At 40.6% G+C, this 21031-nt stretch overlaps 2 protein-coding genes across 3 annotated transcripts; one reads left to right on the top strand and one right to left on the bottom strand.

The window, feature by feature from the left end:
- The first annotated feature begins 1100 nt into the window (after positions 1-1100).
- Positions 1101-3374, top strand: mrpl28 (mitochondrial ribosomal protein L28). The gene is made up of 6 exons (XM_083887365.1): positions 1101-1201; positions 1659-1968; positions 2077-2229; positions 2325-2459; positions 2561-2647; positions 2978-3374. Exons 2-6 carry the CDS (start codon positions 1684-1686, stop codon positions 3071-3073), a joined length of 756 nt encoding a protein of 251 aa, XP_083743491.1. The 5' UTR covers positions 1101-1201; positions 1659-1683; the 3' UTR covers positions 3074-3374.
- A 4449-nt stretch (positions 3375-7823) lies between these two features.
- On the bottom strand, positions 7824-20106 carry relb (v-rel avian reticuloendotheliosis viral oncogene homolog B). Of its 2 annotated transcripts, none has more exons than XM_083887368.1 (11): positions 19929-20106; positions 19304-19324; positions 17818-17999; positions 13103-13432; positions 12092-12258; positions 11779-11870; positions 11534-11665; positions 11335-11439; positions 10475-10690; positions 10279-10350; positions 7824-9202 (listed from the first exon to the last, which is right to left on the bottom strand). In XM_083887368.1, exons 1-11 carry the CDS (start codon positions 19960-19962, stop codon positions 8757-8759), a joined length of 1797 nt encoding a protein of 598 aa, XP_083743494.1. In that variant the 5' UTR covers positions 19963-20106; the 3' UTR covers positions 7824-8756. The 2 variants fall into 2 exon arrangements, with proteins under 2 accessions (XP_083743494.1, XP_083743495.1); XM_083887369.1 differs by having other exon boundaries at positions 7824-9199.
- Positions 20107-21031: the final 925 nt, after the last annotated feature.

Genomic DNA, 21031 nt, shown 5'->3' with positions numbered 1-21031 from the left:
CTATACCCTGTAAGACACAAATGAAGGGAGTAAGATTCATACTTGTGAAAAAATACTCATTCATTGATTTGTGTAAATATGTAAGATAAGCACCTTTGTGTTTTACTGACGAATGGCCTTTTATATGGTTGTCAACCATCCATTTTTCACCCACGTATTGACAGAAGGGACAGTGAAAAAGGTCACTGTCGGTGCATTTCTGAATGGCTGCTGTATCACCATCGAAGAGTACACTTATGTGTCTCTATATATCAGAGGGGAAAAGAATAAGCATATAAGGCACAGCATCATTTAAACACCAGCTAAGACATAACTTTTACCATCTGAAAGTGACATGTACAGGTTTTGTGTGTGGTTTGTTTTTACCACATTTCCCTCATCAGGGATGGCCTCAGGAAGAGAAATGAAATCAGCCTGGGCTTGATGAGAGGCCTCCATTAGACCTGTCACACACACACACGCGCGCACACACACAGACACATCAATACATTTATCTTGATTATTGACAACGCAGAATTCCAATATCAAAATGTAATGGACTACACAAAGACTAAGACCATGCATTAAATGTTGATATTCAAATCCTGTTATTGTGCCTTATCATACTCTAATTCAAGTGTATGCTTTATTGATTACCTTCTTTATTTCCCTCAGACATATTCTAGGGTAGAAACACACACACATACAGCGCATTAGTTTTAGTTAGCAGTAGCATTAGTGTGTTTATATACCTGGATTTTCTTGAAATTTGCCAAAAACAACGCCTAAATGCTATTATTCACATGACATAAACATGAGGCCTATGTTACTTGCATGAATAGTTTTACAGTCCACTTGTTTGTTTATCCGTAAATTAGTTCACAATTTACACGAACAACGAACGGCAACTTACCTCTTAGCAGAAAAGCGTGGAATATTTTGAACATTCCTACTCTTCCGGTTGACGCATTTTGATGACGACACCAGGGTTTCAGATTTACATCCGGTTTACCCGGAAGTACATTTATATTTAATAACATATAATAAAAAAACGTGACTCTTTTGAGGTTCAACCAATCAGCTCCATCCTTCGTCGATGTAGGCGGTACCACCAGTATGCACTGGAAGATTCGCCCGTGTTGTCCTTGCCTCGTTTAGCCGTGTAGTGGATTAAAAAACACCGTTTTCCGTTTGGTGTAGATCGCTGTTTTCTCATCGCCCGGTAAGATGGACATTTGTACTTATTGTTGACCTTGTATCGAAACCACAGAGCAAATAAAACGACTTATATCTATGTTGTTGACCTGTGCCAGTGCTAGCCTCGTGCTAACGAGAGAGGTACTTTTAAAGATACTTTTGTACTTGTGCGAGTTTATTAAAATGAATTACTTATAATTAAAATAAGTACTGCTTTAGATTAAATGTGAACACGCATCTAATCATGTTTTACTTGTTTGTCCACACGTGACACGTGTCTGGGGAAACATTACCGATTCATTCTGTAAAAGAACAAAACATTTCCCTAAAACACACTTAAATCACTTGATATTCCACTTAAGTTTTTGCTAATTATGTTTTTATGACTGTCACTGTTTATCTGTGCTTTGCCTACATTTGTACAGAACCCAACAGCCACAACTGATGTTGATAATGTTTCATCTTCTCATTGTGTCTTCCAGGTTTGACTTAAAAAGACACTTGGTGATGCCTCTTCATAAATTCTCTCCCAAGCTCTGGGACACCCTGAAACTGAAGCAAGGTATTTATGCTCGCCTCCCTAAACATTACCTGAACTCTCTGGAGCCGAAAGAGCCCCCCGCTGTCCACTGGAGATCCCTGGGAGTGAAGTACCGAGCCAACCCAAAGACAGGTCTGAAAGAACGGGTGCAGGATGTGCCAATCCCCATCTTCTACCCTCCACAATCGCAGGACGGCTTGTGGGGTGGCGAAGGCTGGATAAGTGGTTTCAGATATGCCAACAATGACAAAGTGAGTCTTTCTTTTGTCATACATGTTAATATCTTTTATATATTGTACTTTCTTGGAAATGGAAGTGTACATGAGTACCTCTACTGACTGAATTGTCTCTTTCTGTAGATGTCCAATCGTCTGAAAAAGACCTGGAAACCACAGCTCTTCAAGAGAGAGTTGTACAGTGAAATCCTCGATCACAAGTTCACCATTACCGTCACAGCCCGCACTCTGGATCTCATCGATGCAGCCTACGGCTTTGACTTTTATATTCTAAATGTAAGACGGCACAACCACTACCTTGGTTAGTTTAAAAAAAACAAAAACATTTCCTATTATGTTATAATGTTACTGTAATGTCCCCGTCCTTTTAGTCACCAAAGGAAGTCCTGAACTCCAAGCTGGGAATGGACCTGAAGAGAGCCATGTTGCTTCGCCTAGCACGCAGAAACACAGAACTGTACCCCAGCGACGCTGTCAAAAGACAGAAGGTTTACGACAAATACAAGGTCAGTCGGATGTGTTTTAGTCCATCGATTGATCCTGAATGTGCCGAATGTGTTTGCTAATCTTGCTGTTTGCAAACAAATGTGTATTTTTGTCCGAGCAGCAGTTTGAGATTACAGAGGAGGAAGCAGAGTGGATGGGTCTGAGTCTGGAGGAGGCTGTTGAGAAGCAGAGGCAACTGGAGCACAAGGTAACGTAATGTCCACATCTTAAGTCATGCTCCTCCTGTGTGACATTTGAGAATATATAAAATTTTCGATGAGTAGGGTGCTTAGTTCAGATCAGAACAGAAAGCAAGTTAGCCAGGTAGGTTAAGCTTTTTAATAGCTGCAGGAATTTAGTTATTCAAGAATCTCGGCCAAAGGGGTGGAGATTAAAATCCCTCAAAAGCAGGTGGTTAGGTCAAGTATTTGTTGTAGCCTTACTGGTAACTTACTCACTATAGATGTCTCACTAAGCTCAACAAACACAAATATCACTGTGTTCTGACTCTATTTCATTTGCGACTCTTCTCCTCTAGGAACCCGAGCCTCTCTTTAAGGCCTGTGTGGACGACCTGGTGGAGGAGCTGCGTGTCCAAAAACTGGCAGAGCCACACATCACAGAGAAGCAATGACGACCGGGAGACGGACGCAGCTGATAGTACTGAGAAATGAAGCGGGTTTTGTCAAGCTTTCAAAGGTTGTGGGACTTTGAGTCACCAACTTTTGCAGGAGAACCTCCTGCACCTTTCCACGAAAAGGACACGGTGATGTTGGACTAAGGCGTATTTATTTTTTAAATACCCCCCTTGCATTTAAGACCAATGCTCAAGACATTTGGAAATAAAGGAACAAGCTTGAATCAGTGTATATACTCCCCAGCAGCTGACCACAAGACTCTTATGTGAATAAATAAAGTTGCTGTTTTCTTGCTCATCTTCATCTGTTCTCCTTTTATTAAAAACAGTTCAGTTTTTATGTTTCACCAATTGGCTCCATGACATAAGTGAGTACTAACTTATTTGTGTTATCTGTATTTTACAAGACAAAAAAATATGTATATTACAACATGCAAAAAAAAGCATAACTTCTTCAGCATAACCTGCATGTATAGCCACCTATTCATTCCCTTTTTATCCACTAGATGGAGCCAAAATGCAGCAAAAAGTAGACCGTGACTTCATTAACATCTTAGTGGCAACTAATAAACTTCAGGAATGAATAAATCTTATGTATCAGCATCCAAAAAGTCACACCTGATTTACACAATTACACAAAATATTGTGGGTTTATTTCGCAACAAATTCTTGTCACAGGTTTTGTGAATTATCACAAACGTGAGTCTTATTATTCTTTTATATGGTGTTCATGTCAGTGTGAACGTGGGAGCGAAAGACTGATGAATAGATGTTTTTTTTTGTTTTTTTTTAAGAGCAGTTTGTTGCCAGGTTTCACTTTTAGCACCACTCGTCTGATGTGCATCAGTTGTGTTGGTGTTCAGTTGCTGCGGTTACAACGTGCTATTATGGTAAAATGGGAAGTCCTTACAGAGATGGGGACTCCCGTGGGTGTTGTAATTTGCAAGAGAGAAAAAAAACTGCCACCTGTAAATTGAGAGATTGTCTCTGTATATGGATATGATGATCGAGTCTGGAATTACCCTTTCATATTGGTTCAATATCAAATATATTAAAACTCCACGACTGACATATCAAGTTACTAATGTGTTCTTATTTGGCAAACAGGTCATTGAGGAACTACTCTGTTGAGATAAATGATATGATGATATTGTGATTTTTTTTTATACCAATATGAAGAAGAAGCTTTATTTGTCAGGTATTTACATGTCATTTGAAAAATTCAAGTTAAAAAATTAAAATTAAAGGGTGTCATTTACTGAGTTTCAGTGCAGGCCTGATGTGATCACCTAAAAGAGTGGGTGTGACTCCAATCTGAAACTTCTTTTTTAGGGGGGCGATAGTTAGAGCTCTGTTCAGGTTAAAGATCCCGCAAGCTTTGCGGTTCAGCATTTGTGTTATCGTCATTTCTACATTCCATCCGTTTCACCACACATGAGTCACCCCGCGAGCTCAGTATTCCCCAGAGTCTCCGTGGACCAACAGACACCTGCAGAAATCGCAAAACTGAAAGTTTGCAAGTTTGTCATCCTTCTGTCATCCACTGGTGTTGTGAAATTAGATAAAGATGAAGCGAGAGATAAAGTGACTACAGGTGACATACCCTGGTATATGCAGTAGAATAGTATTTTACCAAAAGAAAATTGGGGATGAAGCCTAACTAGATATTTTAAAAGACGACTTAAAATGGATCTTTTTACTCCAGCCTTTATTTTAACCTCTTGCCTCTAGCCTTTTCCACCTTTAGTTTATTCCACCCTGTGTTGTGTTTTATTGTTTTATTTGTATCTTCTGTTTGATCTAAAAGTTAAAACAGGGCTTTGACTTTAGACTTTTCCTTTTCATTCCACCCTGTGCTGTGTTTTATTGTTCTATTTGCTTTTATTGTGGAGCTGCAATCCTTGTATGAAATGTGCTCATTTCACAAATGAAGTTTGTAGTTATTTTTATTATTACCAGCAGGGGAAGCTCATATAACACTTGTGGTACACGTACCACAGTTTGAGAACCGTGGGGGTATATACTCAGTTTCAGCCAATAACCCCTCCTGTCACACACATGACCTTACATACCCTACCGTTCAATAGTTTGGGGTCACTTAGAAATGTCCTTATTTTTATAAAAGAAATTTCAATTAATATAACATTAAATGAATCAGAAATACACTCTATATGTTAATGTGGTAAACGACTATTCTAGCTGCAAACGTCTAGTTTTTATAGAATATGTACATAGGTGTATAGAGGCCCATTTCCAGTGTTCTAATGGTACATTGTGTTGGCTAATCGTCTTAGAAGGCTATTGGATGATTAGAAAACCCTGAAAAACAGCTGAAAACAGTTTTGCTGATTCTAATAACAATCATTATTTCTAATCGTGTCAATGTCTTGACTCTATTTTCTATGCATTTTGCAACTCTTTTGATGAATAAAAGTGTGACTTTTAGTGGAAAACACAAACAAAATTGTGTGAAGATTCCTCCTTGTCGCTTTTATATTATTGTAAATAGAACACTGACGTAAACATTAGTAAAGTGTTAAGACACCTGCTGACACCAGGTGCAGTGGCTGTTGGTACAAAGTTATTTTCATTTAAAAAAAAAAAAAACATAGTTCTTCATTTCACCTCTGGACTATTCAAACTCTCATCCAGTGAGAAGCACACATTTACTGTGTATCATGTGTTGATAATATGGACATGTCCAAACAAGTCTAACCAGCAGGGTATGGTACCATTTCACAGGAAATGGTGTGTGTGTGTGTGCGCGTGTGTGTGTGTGTCAAAGTCCTTGGAGATGAGCCCAGTGTGGACTTTCCCAGTTATTGTAAATCATCTGTTTTCAGGTCAAGTCAACAGTGAAGGTCAGAGCCAGAAATCTAACACCTGGTTGTTAAACACCGTCACCAGCAGCACATGAATCACCAGATGGAAGATTGAACTTAATTAAAGAATTAAAATATTAATGTAAAAATATACTCACCGGCCACTTTATTAGGTACACGTGGTGCGTCATAATCAGGAAGGAGTTGCACCTGCTGTGGTCTTTCTCCTTCAGTCTATGATGTGGTGGGCACTTGGAGATGGTCTTCTGCATACTTCTGTGTAACTAGGGGTTATTTGACGTACAGTTGCCTCTCTATCATTTCAACATTCTCTTCTTCTGACCGAAGGTATCACTTTCTCTTTTAATCTCTTTCCCATTCTCTGTAAACTGTGGTTCCAAGTTGTCGGTGTGAGTCAGTGAAGTTCCTCCTGGATGCCAACAATTGCGTTGTGACTAAAGTCCCTACAATAATTCCGCAACGCGGAAACAAATCTTTAAAAATACATTTTAATAAAAAAAAAAAAAAAAGTATTCATTTGTCTATAAAAGCAAACTTGCATGCAGCACTCACCTGTACATTGGTGAATAACGTGGTAATACGAGTAAAGATGTCTCCAATTAAATCAGTTAAAAGCAGACAAAAGCGCAGGCGAGTCCACAAACTAAAATAGTCCGAGTAGAATTTTAAAAACGTTGCACTTTACTGGGCTTTAAACTGCTGTGGTAATGTGGACGGCAGGTGTATCACGCAAAATACAGTGATACAGTGTGCTAAATACTAAATACTAAACATAATTGTACACATTGTGTTCCATCTGTAAATTTGACACACTACTTCTACCACCACTACTACTACTGTAACACTATGGCCCTTTAACTGGACTAAAACTGAGATCTTTAGTATTGTTTACAACACTATGCGCACACCGCAAATCAAATACGCCTTGTAAAGAGATTCCAACGTGGCTGACAAGTCACAAAACAGCTAGCTATGCTAATGCTAACCGTAGCCTCGCCAGCTTACCTTTGGAAATAGGGTCGCCAAGTTAGCCGCGAAATAGTAGCATGCTAATGCTAAATAAACGTGTGCTCGCGTATTGGTGAAAGGACACTGACGTCGTCGTTTCAGTGTAACACCGTGTTCTGCCTTGAACTGTGTGAAAATGTCTCACCCACCGTGAGGACAACCTCTCCACTCCCACCTCCCCGCTCCAGACAGCGCAGCTGCTGCTGATGAGCCGCTGCCTGTCTGGTGTAGCGTGATAATTCAGAGAAAATTAAAATGACGACAAAAAACGTGAAAATCAAGCGAGACATGTCTGTCACAGACAGACACACAAACACAACTTGCTTTATAGATAGACTAAAACTACATATTAAACTACATATTTTACACTTCTCAAATTAAAATGTATTTATATACTCTTGGTAAACCTGTCATTTAATTTTGCATGAAATCTATTTCATAATTTTAATAATATTTTTTTTTTGTCAAGTGTGAGTCAATGGGACAGGCAAGTTTTTGTGAATGAAGACGCCGTGCATTCAATACTAATGGTTCCCAAAAACCAAGTTTCACTCGAAGTATGAAACCACCTACCACACATTGTTGTTGCCAACAGTCAATGTTTTTATAAGTGAGCTTGTAGGTCAGGAATGTGTGTAGGCAGGCAGATAAAGGAAGGTCACATTCAAAAGCCTCTTGTTTCTCCTTCAGAGTGTAAAATAATCACCATAAAAAGCAGACGTCATTATCGCGGGACACCGTGACAACTTGGCAGAAATAACACATTAACATTTTAATCACTCTTTTCTTGTTTCATATTTACACTTCAGTGCCCCAGCACAAGTGACATGGTGCAAGTGGAAATTCACAATAGCACAAAAAGAATCCAACACAGAGAAAGCACTGGAAACAGTGGCTGATTGTCTAACACCTTTAAGTGGATTTAATATTAAACAAGCACACAAAGATATCTGAAACGACTATTTGAGAAAAATGTTCATACTACTGAGTTCTTCTAGTACAAGCACAGTATTTTACTGAATGTGGGTCAAGGAGAATCACCTTTTTCTGACCTTTAGAATCAAAATGAAAGGTAGCAGCATTTACAGAGAAATATTTAAGACAGTTCACCTGTTTTGTAATCACTGAAGCCTTGACCAGCGAGGCGTTCAGGCAACAATAAAGGCAGAGGGAGGAGAGGGCAGGAGCAAACAAACCTAATGACTTTACAAACACATTCAAGCAGTATCATGATCATATGTTCTAGGTCATGATGAAGAAGAGGTTAAAGAAATAGGTTGGCATCATGAGAAAGTGTGCGTCCTCTTTCTTGCAGAAAGTTGCATAAAGAGCTTTAGATGCACTACTGAAGACTAGGGCTACATCCACACTCCAAATGATCTGCATCCAGAAGAGCGTTTAAGCTCGGTATCAAACGTAATCTGCGTCCGTACTAACACACCTGAAAACAAACAGATGTAAACAGGAAGCTGGCTCTCTCCTTTTTAAAGAACTACTTACTATTAAAGTAAGTGTAACAGTCGAGTGGCTGATGTGTAACTGGCTTGATCTCTATTCTGCCCGACCAGACAACCCAAACTCAAATGGTTCCAGCAGCCTTTTTCAAAATTCTCTGTTTACTGCGATTTAAACTGCTGTAGTAATGTGGACGGCAGGCGTATCTGATGCAAAATGAATGCATTTTTGAATGAAAATTGAGTAGTGTGTATATATCGTCTAGCTGTGAACTCTAATTCTTGACAGAAAGGAGAATTAGCACATTTTCCCAAACTGTCAAACTATTCCTTTAAAGTAAGAAGAGTGCGGTGTAGTCCTGACTTTCACGTCCCTCATAGCGCCTCTTCCTCCTTCACATGAACCACAGCAGACAGGTTTTCCTGTTGCTCCGACTTCAGATTCTGGTTCTCGTTGACGAGCATGTTGAACTGCAAGTCGCTGTACTGGGTAAAGTCCTGAGCGTAGGAGCCAAAGTTCTGGTTAAAGTTCGTGTCCATGTTGGTTAATGTCGAGTTTCCGTTGGACTCCTCCTCAAATTCACAGGGCATGTCAATGTTGGAGTCGGAAATCATATCCCATAGCACGGGATTGTCTAGCAACTGATTAATGAGGGTCATCTCGTCGTGTGTGCGGTTGTTTGGGTCCTGGGACATGTTGTAACAAGCCTCCGCCATAACAGGGGCGGCGGGCTGGGCAGCACAAAGCCTCTTGTCTGAAGACATCACGGTAAGAGGCTGCAGGAACTGGAAGGGCTGCTCTGCTGCAGGTGCACACTCTGCTGTGTGAGGCCAAACAGATCGTGTTACAGAGGAAATACAACCATGAAAGGTCAGGTAATGGGTAGAGAACAGTGCTGTGCAATGATTTTTGGACGAAAATATTAAAGGACCAGTGTGTAACATATTAAATAAAATCTATTGATAAAGCCACCAAAATTCTACACTACACTACCTCTACCATGACTGCTACACTTCTCTATTGTATTGTTTACAACACGCATCTTTTATATTTGCATAGAAGATCAATGTAATGTGATTTCAATTTCAAAACAATCAAATGTTCAGCTTGAGTAGAGAACTTCAAACATCGATAATGACATCTGATTTGGGAAACCCGGACCATCTCTTAGTTATGCTGCTATAGACCTAGACTGCTGGGGGAATTCCTGTGGTGCACGTGCACGCACACTCACTCTCTCACACTCGGGGTATGAATGTGAGTGCACACATGTACAGTGCCTTGAGATGATGTATGTTGTGATTTGGAGCTATACAAATAAAATTGAATTGAATTGATTCTGTAGGAACAAACTCGAGTAATCGATTACTAAATCAATCACCAACCACTTTGATAATCAGTTCTATATTAAATAAATTCTAAATAAAGTTTCTGGATTTTTGTTAGCTTCTTAAATGTGAATGTATTATTGTTTTGTTGTTGTTGTTCCATATAACAAAGAAATTGTTAAAAGTGAATCATTTTAGTATGTAGACAAAACAAGACATTTGAGGACATCATTATTTCAATGATTAATAATAATCAACAGATTAATCAATTACGAAGTTAGTTGCAGCCCTAATATCAAATATTTGAAATTAAGATGTTATGACTTTGGGAAGTTAACCTGATCAGATTATTTCCACACAGTACTTGAACTTGAGAAACTTGAGTTATCAGTAACACCAGTGCATTTCACTGCATTTCTGCCAGTGAAAATGTTGGCTGCTTAAAAAGGCCTTAACATATAATCCTTTATTTTCACTAACTTTGGTTGACACTGTTCGCCGACTACATTCTCAGACAGCAAAGAAAATACGAACTATAAAGAAAGAGAGGACAATGTCCAAGTCTCACCTGTTAAACAAGGCTTCTCCCTGAAACCGATGTCTGACTTGATTCTAATTTTCCGCTTCACCTCATATGGATCTGAAACGGGAAAGAGTTTGGAAATATTTACAAAACAAATGATCTAACAGGAGTTGTAAAGGTTGTAAAATAAATAAACTCAAAAGATCAACAGTTCAGCATCACACACACAGTCACTACTGACCTGGGTTGTGAGGCAGGTACGTGAAGGTAATCGATTCGCTCTCCATCTGGTCTGAAATGCGCCGCAGCAAGATGCTGACGTCCATCTCCTCTGTAATGTTCTGGTCCTGGTAGGGCGGAGTCTTGAACACGATGGCGATCTGTCGATGGACGTCTGTCTGGGCAAACTCGCCATTCGCCTTCCACGACCCCCGTCGGAATATGATCTCGATGTCGTCTGTGGATCAGTGTCGGGCCGTGTTAATCAGGAGAAAACTACTGCAGAATATGTCAAATAAATCAGGCACACTTGTTAAAGTAGACAAAGTATACCCTATTTCTACAAGTTAACCTAGTTCCCTGGTCATGCTTTTGTGACATGCTTTGGTCAAAATACCATAAGGATGAAGCACCATAGCAGTTCAATCAGAGTGCAGCAGAGTGCCTGTCTCTTTAAATGCAAATGAGACACAGGAAAGTACGTCAGCACTGAGGCTCCGGCAGCTAACAGCAGTTAGCATTTGGAAATGCCATCATTTGCCGACTCTAGCCGACACATTGCCGTCATATATGAAATGTATCCACTGGACACATAAATCCTCTGAGGCTGGAGGTTTGTGTAGAACTCTGTGCTGCACTGTGCAGCCAAGAATAGGATACTGTAGCCCTCGCCAGCACTCTCACATTTTTTAGGGACAAAGCGGAGCTCCGTGAGACAATCAAGGAAACAATCAAACAATTTCAGGAATGTCTCATTGTGACGTAGCAAGGAGTGCGGAAGTCATCGCATGTTTTATCTCCTGTACTTAGTATTACAATGATTAAAAAGTCGATTTTGCATATTATGTCCCCTTCAAATGAAATCAAAGTTTTCCCTCTCACCTTTCTGCACTTTGTCACACAACATGTAGATCTCTGTCTTGCCGACGCAGGAACCTCTGTATTGGTTCAAACAGGTGATCTTCAGCTGTGATGTAGTCGTGGCCTCTGTGAAATGAAAAAAAATGAGAATACATTTTAGATCCACGGGTTATATTGTGGACAAGAGTCACAGATGTTTGCGTGTTTGGCATCGTCTCACTCTTGTCATAAATCGTGTTGGACACCACTGGGCTGAGACTGTCCTTTCTGCCGTCCTCCCACTCAAGTTCACACTGGATACACAGACGCACGGCGTTCATGTCCAGATCCTCTATGCCCTTTGTGTGACCAGCTGCAGGACAAAGAGATGCAAAAGCTCAGTGAATTTCAACGCAGAAGGAACTCTGTGAATGGAAAGAGAGGCAGGAGAGTGTGTTTGTACGTGTGTGTTGGCGTCCCACTCACTTTGAAAGGGGTCAATATTTTGTCTTCTTCTTTTCTGAAGTGAAAGGTCGAGCTCTTTCCTCCTCACACACTGGATACCAAGGTTGGCAAAGCTGTTGTATTATGTTGGATTTAGTATAACATTAAAACATTTTGTTAGGACCTTCTCAGGTTAAAAAGAAGCATATTTATCACAAATGGAAGAGATCTTCATGAGTTAGCTGAAGGCAACTGGACTTAGTCGTTCTTTAGTTCCAGAACTGAAGAAGACCTGGCCTGAATGACTGAGAACCTTCACAGACACAATAGAGATAAAAGTGAAATGGATGTGCACCTATGACGTCGGTTGCTGTGAGGGTTGAATGTCACTACACAGATCCCCGAACCCACTGGGCAGTCTTTACCCACAAGGCAATGGGGGTGAGGCCGGTGTGGAAGATCTTTGGTCACCAAGGAAACAGTGACTTTGACCCTCTTCAAGCCTTCAATGTGACCCTGGATCTGAAAGAGGGAACCAGACAGGAAAACAAAAGCGAGAATTAGGACAAAGCCAAAAACACTGACTAATAAATGATTCCAGAAAATAATTACAATGATCATTAACTTTATCTTATTAAATGTTAGTGTCAAAGTTAACACTGTGTCATCATCTGCCTTTTTCCTTTTCAAAGTAGTTCATGCTACCTTTCTTTTCTGTTATTCGTACCATTGTTTGTCTTTGTCCATATTAAATGTTCTTCCTTTTTGGCTCCCCTCCCCCCATCTATTCCTCTGTGTTATCACTGACTCATTTGGAAAACATTTTTCCATTTCATTCCTAATCTGATCCAAAAGTGATCATCAGTATATGTGGCAGTTATTTTCTGAGAAATATGAATATTAACTCATATGTTAAAACCAGTCAAGCCACAATAATAATAATAATAATAATAATCAATTTTAACTATATATAAAATTCTAAAATCTACATTTAGAATTGACCAATTTGAATTCAAATGTATCCACTGACATTTCATTTTTTTTCTTTCTAATTAATTGAGTGATAGTGTTTTCTTGAGGGGCAGATAAATGTGTCAGAGTGTTTGTTTATAGTTTATAGAATATATAAGCTGCCTGCTATTGACCGCATTTGAGATGGGATTTGTGGGGACTTTCTGTTTGCCTCCAACAACCCACATCTCTCCAGCTCCACCCATTCACACCTCCTGCATGGGGGTTTATGTTTGCTCACTGAGCACACTGTGTGGTAACTGTGGGCAAACACTCACACTCACTTTTTTCACTCAAAAATGAAAACAAAAACTGAACTTCAAATTAAGACACATCAACGTAATGCTGGTTGTACCTCAATTGTAGGCTGAGTCTTGTTCGTCTCAGTGCTGGACACTCCCAGGATGCTTCCGGCGGAGCGTCCTTCACATTCATACCGGAACCTCATGCCTCTGTCCTTGGGCTCCTCCACCACCACCAGCCTGGGCTTCTCTAGAACCCGCTCCAGCATACTGGTGTCACTCCGGTTCTTAGACGAAACCCCACTGGAGCCCCTGGGGTTTGGCAAACGCAAGCCTTGACCAGGGCGAGATGAACTGGCAGGAGAGGTAGCAGGTCTGGAAGGAGGAGCCGACGCCATCTCTTTGGAATCACTCAGCTGCTGCAAGGACTGAGGGAAGGTTGGCTGTGGGAACAAAAACACAATTTATTCACATTGACGTTTGAAATCATGTCATGTAAAGAACATGTTTCCAAGATGGCTGCAAAAAGAACAGACACCTGTCCAAGATGGCTGCATAAACAATGTACCCTTGTCCAAGATGGCTGCATAAACAGAAACCTGTCCAAGATGGCTGCATGAAACAATGGACAGATGGCTGCATAAACAACAGACACCTGTCGAATATGGCTGCATAAACAATGGACAGATGGCTGCATAAACAACAGACACCTGTTCAAGATGGCTGCATAAACAATGGACAGATGGCTGCATAAACAATGGACACCTTTCCAATATGGCTGCATAAACAATGGACAGATGGCTGCATAAACAATGGACACCTTTCCAAGATGACTGCATAAACAACAGACACCTGTCCAAGATGGCTGCGTAAACAACAGACACCTGTCCAAGATGGCTGCAAAAACAACAGACACCTGTCCAAGATGGCTGCATAAGCAAAAGACACCTGTCCAAGATGGCTGCGTAAACAACAGACACCTGTCCAAGATGGCTGCAAAAACAACAGACACCTGTCCAAGATGGCTGCATATAAATAACAGATACCTTTCCAAGATGGCTGCAAAAACAACAGACACCTGTCCACGATGGCTGCAAAAACAACAGACACCTGTCCAAGATGCTGCATAAACAACAGACACCTGTGCAAGATGCTGCATAAACAACAGACACCTTTCCAAGATTCTGCATAAACAACAGACACCTTTCCAAGATGCTGCATAAACAACAGACACCGGTCCAAGATGGCTGCATAAGCAAAAGACACCTGTCCAAGATGGCTGCGTAAACAACAGACACCTGTCCAAGATGGCTGCATAAACAACAGACACCTGTCCAAGATGGCTGCATAAGCAAAAGACACCTGTCCAAGATGGCTGCGTAAACAACAGACACCTGTCCAAGATGGCTGCAAAAACAACAGACACCTGTCCAAGATGGCTGCATAAGCAAAAGACACCTGTCCAAGATGGCTGCGTAAACAACAGACACCTGTCCACGATGGCTGCAAAAACAACAGACACCTGTCCAAGATGGCTGCATATAAATAACAGATACCTTTCCAAGATGGCTGCAAAAACAACAGACACCTGTCCACGATGGCTGCAAAAACAACAGACACCTGTCCAAGATGCTGCATAAACAACAGACACCTGTGCAAGATGCTGCATAAACAACAGACACCTTTCCAAGATTCTGCATAAACAACAGACACCTTTCCAAGATGCTGCATAAACAACAGACACCGGTCCAAGATGGCTGCATAAGCAAAAGACACCTGTCCAAGATGGCTGCGTAAACAACAGACACCTGTCCAAGATGGCTGCATAAACAACAGACACCTGTCCAAGATGGCTGCATAAGCAAAAGACACCTGTCCAAGATGGCTGCGTAAACAACAGACACCTGTCCAAGATGGCTGCAAAAACAACAGACACCTGTCCAAGATGGCTGCATATAAATAACAGACACCTTTCCAAGATGGCTGCAAAAACAACAGACACCTGTCCACGATGGCTGCAAAAACAACAGACACCTGTCCAAGATGCTGCATAAACAACAGACACCTGTGCAAGATGCTGCATAAACAACAGACACCTTTCCAAGATTCTGCATAAACAACAGACACCTTTCCAAGATGCTGCATAAACAACAGACACCGTTCCAAGATGGCTGCATAAGCAAAAGACACCTTTCCAAGATGGTTGCATAAACAACAGACAACTGTCCAGGGTGCTGCATAAACAACAGACACCTGTCCAAGATGGCTGCATAAACAACAGACACCTGTCCAAGATGGCTGCATAAACAACAGACACCTGTCCAAAATGGCTGCATAAGCAATGGACACCTAAACAATGGATTCTATTTAAATTACAGTGGTTTCTCTATGAGCACAAGTTGTTTAAAGTTGAAGGAGTCATTAATCAGCAGACAAAATACTCAACAACAACAATTGGATTGTGTTAGTGAAAATTATATTATTGAAAAATGCCAAGTATTAGCAGTTTCTAGAGATGATTTTCTGCTTTTCTTTTTTGTTATCATTGTACGTTTGTATGGTTTGGGGCTTTTGATCAAACAAAACAAACCATCTGAAGACATGAAAGACACCTTACATAAACATCTCATAGACAGACACAGAATTTCAAAAAAAAACAACAACAAAAACAGAGAAAATGATCAACTTATTTTGTTGCAGCCCAAACTAATCATATGGGTTTTTCTATGGCTGATGCCGCCGATATGATGCAGATTCTCTCTTTCTCTCTTTTTTACAAACAAAATCGTACAACTAACAATAACCGAAAAAGGTTGAGCCACAGGAATGTTTTCCAAGTAAAACCAAGCTGTTGAACTGACTCACTGCATATTTATCCTTCATACATGTGCTTTGTATCAGTCGAGTTAGGCATGTGCTCAATGACTTTCAGTTACACCACAGGCGATCAACATTTTCCACCCTCAAATAGACTGTGTTCTTTCTCTGTGCTACATTCACTTTCACTACTCGGTCAACAATGTGGGGCTTCTAAATAGAAAAGAAAAAGTATTAAAAACAAATGTATCAAACAAAAAGATGAATGATCAAACCTGTAGGAAACAAAGAAGCAAGCAGAATGTCTTCTTTTCAGCCTGTGTAGAAGCCAAGAAACTCATTAAACCAAGATCTGGATGATGCCTCTGCATGAGATCATGTTTCACAGTTTCCTGTCGAGCCACAAACGTACTGTGCGTTACTGTGTTAGCGTGTTAATACGGGCGTACCTTACAACACTGAAGCGCAACAAAAGCCTGGCAAACAGAGCCAGTGTACAGGAAGAGATGAATCGGCTAGACCTGACAAAAATCGACCAACTGCAGAAGCACTGTGGTTTGAAGAATGTAACCTTTAACCCCCAGTGGGTTTGGCTTGTAAACAGAAGGGGAGGAAAACTGAAATTAAGAGTCAAGTTACAGTTCTTCCAAGTCGCCCTCGCCACTCCCTCTCCTCCTCCTCCTCCAGTCTTTGCGCTCACCCTCCTCCCACAGAAAAGCATGCTGAAGAGGAGTGGCAGCCTCTGTGCCACTTAAAAACAATATAATACGTGCACAGAGGCTGTAGATACAGTAGATACGGGAAACTATTTATACATTTTAAATCCTCTTCATTGTATCCTCGCTAGACCTACGGGGAAGTTCATATTTTTATGGTGCCATGTCCTAATGCTTCCTCTATTCTTAAACCAATGTGGCAATAAATATTGAACTTAAGCTACAACTAAAAACTATATCACATCTGACAGAAAAAAATACAATTGGATATTTCCATCAAATCGTTCAGCCCTAATGAACAACAATCAGAATTAAGGCCAAAAAATACATCATATCCTGTTCAATCAAACAGAAGAGAGATGTATGTGGTGGATGTTTAAATGTGGCATCGAATCTTGAGCTTAAAACAAAAATGCACAACTTTTCTAGCACTTACTGTACAAGCAGCCCATGGCCTTGTGGAAACGGAGCTTGGCTTGTAACAGGAGAGTTGTCAATTTGAGGGCTGGGTTACCAAATCCCAACTACTCTCCACTGATTGTGTTAATTGGACAGTCGAAATTGACCCCAACCTTGTCTTTTTGTTGGTGTACTCCTAGTGCCGGCTGGATCCTAATCTGGATAAATCGGAGGGTTGTGTCGGGAAGGGCATTCGGAGATTCGGCAATACACAAACCTAATAATTGCATAATAGCAAGTGTTATTAATCAGTCATAACACATGGACTGGACTAGATGCTAAACTGGTTGAATAAATCGATCATTACTTAACAATGTCATAGATCTGGAACAATCTTTTGTGGACCATTCTATTATATGTATACGTTTCTAACACCAGAGGAGAATGGAGAACCAGGAGAAGAGCCTGGCTGATCCCTCCTCCACGGGGAAGCTAGCACATTTAGCCAACATCACCAGCCCAAAGTGCAGCAAATCCAGCAACTTGTAGCTGTTTTTCTTCCTGGTCAGTGCTTGTTTCGAACAATACCGCCCCAAATGTGCTGCTGTTTTAACTGCATGACGTTGTCTAGGCGGTTTGGTCGACTTATGAAAGTGAAGGTGTCAAATTTTTCAGACACCTTTACAAATGCACCCTTACACCGTCTTTCAGTTGCACCGCTCACCTTCCCGCCCACCCACGTTTGAAATGCCTTCATGATGGGTGTTACCAAGTGCCAACCGTCAGGAAACCACAAACTGGTTGTGAATGAAACCAAGCAACCGCACAAATGACATCTCTGACAGCACGCTGAAGAGCACACCCATCAGGATCAGGATGCGTCTGAAGCCACTCACCGTCGGTGCGCTGCCTCTCGCGACCAGCACTTGCTGCGAGGGCCTTGAGGAGCTCTGTCGGTGCATCCTGGGGAGCTGGCTGCACGGCGTCTGGGGGAGGAGGTCAGCAGGAGGGGGACAGGGCCTGGGCAGGGAGATAACTGACTGCTCACCCTCCTGTGTGATGATTTCCTCAATGAGATCTACAAAAACAAACGTACAAACAAATAAAATATACTGAAAATAAAATAAACTGGAAGCGGAGAGGAATTTGAAGAAAATGCGGATATGGTTAATGACATCCTTGACAGGTACGCAATTAAGATTCAGACATAGACGGTTAGAAAAAGTGGATGTAGTTTTCCAGTTTCCTCAATGAAGCCAACCCAGAAGTAGCAATATAGTGAATAGCCACCAGGGGGGAACTTGACTCTATTTGAGTGGAAGTCTATTTGAAAATGATCCTGGTTCTTATTTGATTTTCAACATCAGTAAACATTTTCCTGAGGAGTTAATGGTCTCAATCACTCGTTTCAAGTATTCCTATATTTTGAGGGGAAATAAATGATGAATGTGGCATGTAAGAGTGGACACCAGTGTGACTGACTGAGTTGGTATCATATGTCAAATAGGAGCGCGGTTGCAGGTGACAACTCTGAAGAACTTCTGGTCACAAAACCTCAAAGTGGCGCAGGACAAATTGTAATTCTAGAGACTTCGAAAGGAGTTCTTCGTCTTATGGGTGACGTCACGACTGGTCATCACTTTCATTTAGCCAAGGTTAACTTACTTTCGTGCTCTGAACTAGCAAGAGCACCAGGTTCACCTTGGTGTAAAATAGGTTTGAGTGTAAATCCGATTGCAATCTGACGCATTACAAATGAGTTTTGATGTTGTATTGTACAGCAATTAAATTAAAATTGTACAGCAATTAAAATTAAATTAAATTAAAACAACAGACATGAGACTGGGATGAAGAGGAGTCCAATATTTCCGCAATAGTACTTGATTTAAGTGGCTAAAGTTTCACATACCTCACATATCCTTTAATGAATAAAGTTGTTGTCTTAATGTTTTCATGTTGGACTCTACAGGTGAATACAATGATGATAATACATTGTTCATTTAGTTCTATTGCTCTTCTTTCCATACATGTTAAAAAATAAGCACAAAATGCTTTGAAGTCAAAAATGGAAAGAACAATGTGTGAAAACCTCTCACTGACAAAACAGTCAACAAAAAAAGGAGAAGTGTGCATATGTGCCACAGTATTTAATAATAACATTTTCTAGAATCGTTTTTTTTTTTTGTCTTGTGTTCACTTGTGTTCACTTGATGTGAACACACGTTTTTAGTTTTTAGAGCGTTTGTGAGGAACATCACAATCAAGAAACAGCAGCAGAGACTGAGGTCAACTCAGGTCACAGTGACGGCTGACATCACCCTCTCTCTCACACACACACACGCAGACACACTAACACACACATATAAAAGAATCTAAACTCACCGAAGTCAGACAGCCCTCGCACTGTGGGACAAACGGAACAGAAATCAGTGAAAACAACAAAACACAACTGTGGTTACTGAAGAAAAGCAGAGCAGAGACAGTGACAGTGTAAAAGCCGGTAGAGATGGGTGTTGGCTCATGTGCTCTGACAGGTCACATGTCTGAGGATGATGTCAGCACTCCTTCTCTCTCTCTCTCTCTCTCTCACACACACACACACACACAGTCATTTACAAAGTTTCCATGTGTTTGCAACCATAGAGAGAAAAATATCTCACATTTGTTCCACTGTGTGTCAAAAATGTCTGGTTTTTGATGTTGTTTGTTACCATGTCAACTCAAGACAGACATTTATATTCATACTAATAAGAACTTAGCTACATGTTTATTACATTGTAATAGAATTAATAGTACATTCTGAGTTATGTTAACCCACAATAAAGAGAGACTTATATATCTCTCTATATATACTTTTTAATTTTTACTTTACTTTCCTATTTTTATTCATGTAATTGTCATTTATCTTATCTCACATGTGCTGCTGTTATTAACCCCGTTATATGTTAACCTAAGTCATAGTATGTGTAGTGTTATATATATATATATTTTTAAAAACACGACCTACCAGTGGGGGTGGTGAAGATGTCCATGTCTATCATAGCATGTACCGTCTGTCCTCGTTAAAACACCATGAAACTTCCCGCCTCAGAGCGTCCCTTCTCGGTCAAAAATTGTGCCGCTTTACACGTCAGTCAGCTCGGGTAAACAGTCGCCTGACAGCACGGTGAGCTCTAGGCGGTCATACCCAGTCGTGACGAGGCGTGCTAGCTCTGAAACGCTCCCCGCTTCGCCGTTCGCCGTGTTTCCGCGGCAGCCTCGTCTCTCATTGGCTGCTCGTGGACGTGGAAATCCCCTCAGTGTGACGTCATCACCCGGACGGGAAACCACCCACGAGGATCGTGAGTGGAGCGTGTTTGTCGTGTTTAAATATTCAACATGTTCACGACAAAACACATTTAACCCATTCAAAAAAAAAAGAAAAAACCTTTATGCAACATTATGCAAATAAACTGCGGACATCGACGTTTTAGTTTCGTTTTGACTGTGTGGTGTATTGTGTATTTTGTATATTTTCCATGTCTCTTAGTATAGTATCTGCTCCTACTCTTATATTTCAAACATTTTCTCATATTTACGTATATTAGATAGTACATGTTCCAACATCCAGATGTATGTTTCTAATAGATAAAAAGCTGAAACATAAGAAAATTATCAAGTTTAGGATCAATATAATACACCTGTCTATTATTCTGTATCCAAATCATGTTTTATTTATAAATGTGGCCCTTTTTCCAACCTCATTGCAGTAATAATGTGCATTCCAACAGCAATTTCTGTAAACCTGTTGTGCAATAAGTCCAGACGAGTACACTTTCAATATGTAAATACAGATCCCCCCCAATAATTTTGAGCATTTCTTTGCTTTTTGCTGCAGTAACGAGCACCTTTTTCCATTGTGGCTCAATAAAACCTAGCCTAATATTTTTAAAACAGTGTGGAGCTGGTTGTAACACTGGATTTGTTGAACCCTTACATTGGCACAAAAACATCCCTTTTGTAATAGGTGAATTTGGTCATAGTTACATTCTGAAAAATGATGAGTTTTGGAATGGCTAAAATAGAGGAACTCTGGATTATTTCTTTCTTGGTTATGTCATTGCACCACCG

This window comes from Microchirus variegatus, assembly GCF_963457635.1.
Source record: "Microchirus variegatus genome assembly, chromosome: 3".
Classification (NCBI taxonomy): domain Eukaryota; kingdom Metazoa; phylum Chordata; class Actinopteri; order Pleuronectiformes; family Soleidae; genus Microchirus; species Microchirus variegatus.
This window is presented reverse-complemented; position numbering and strand designations above follow the sequence as displayed.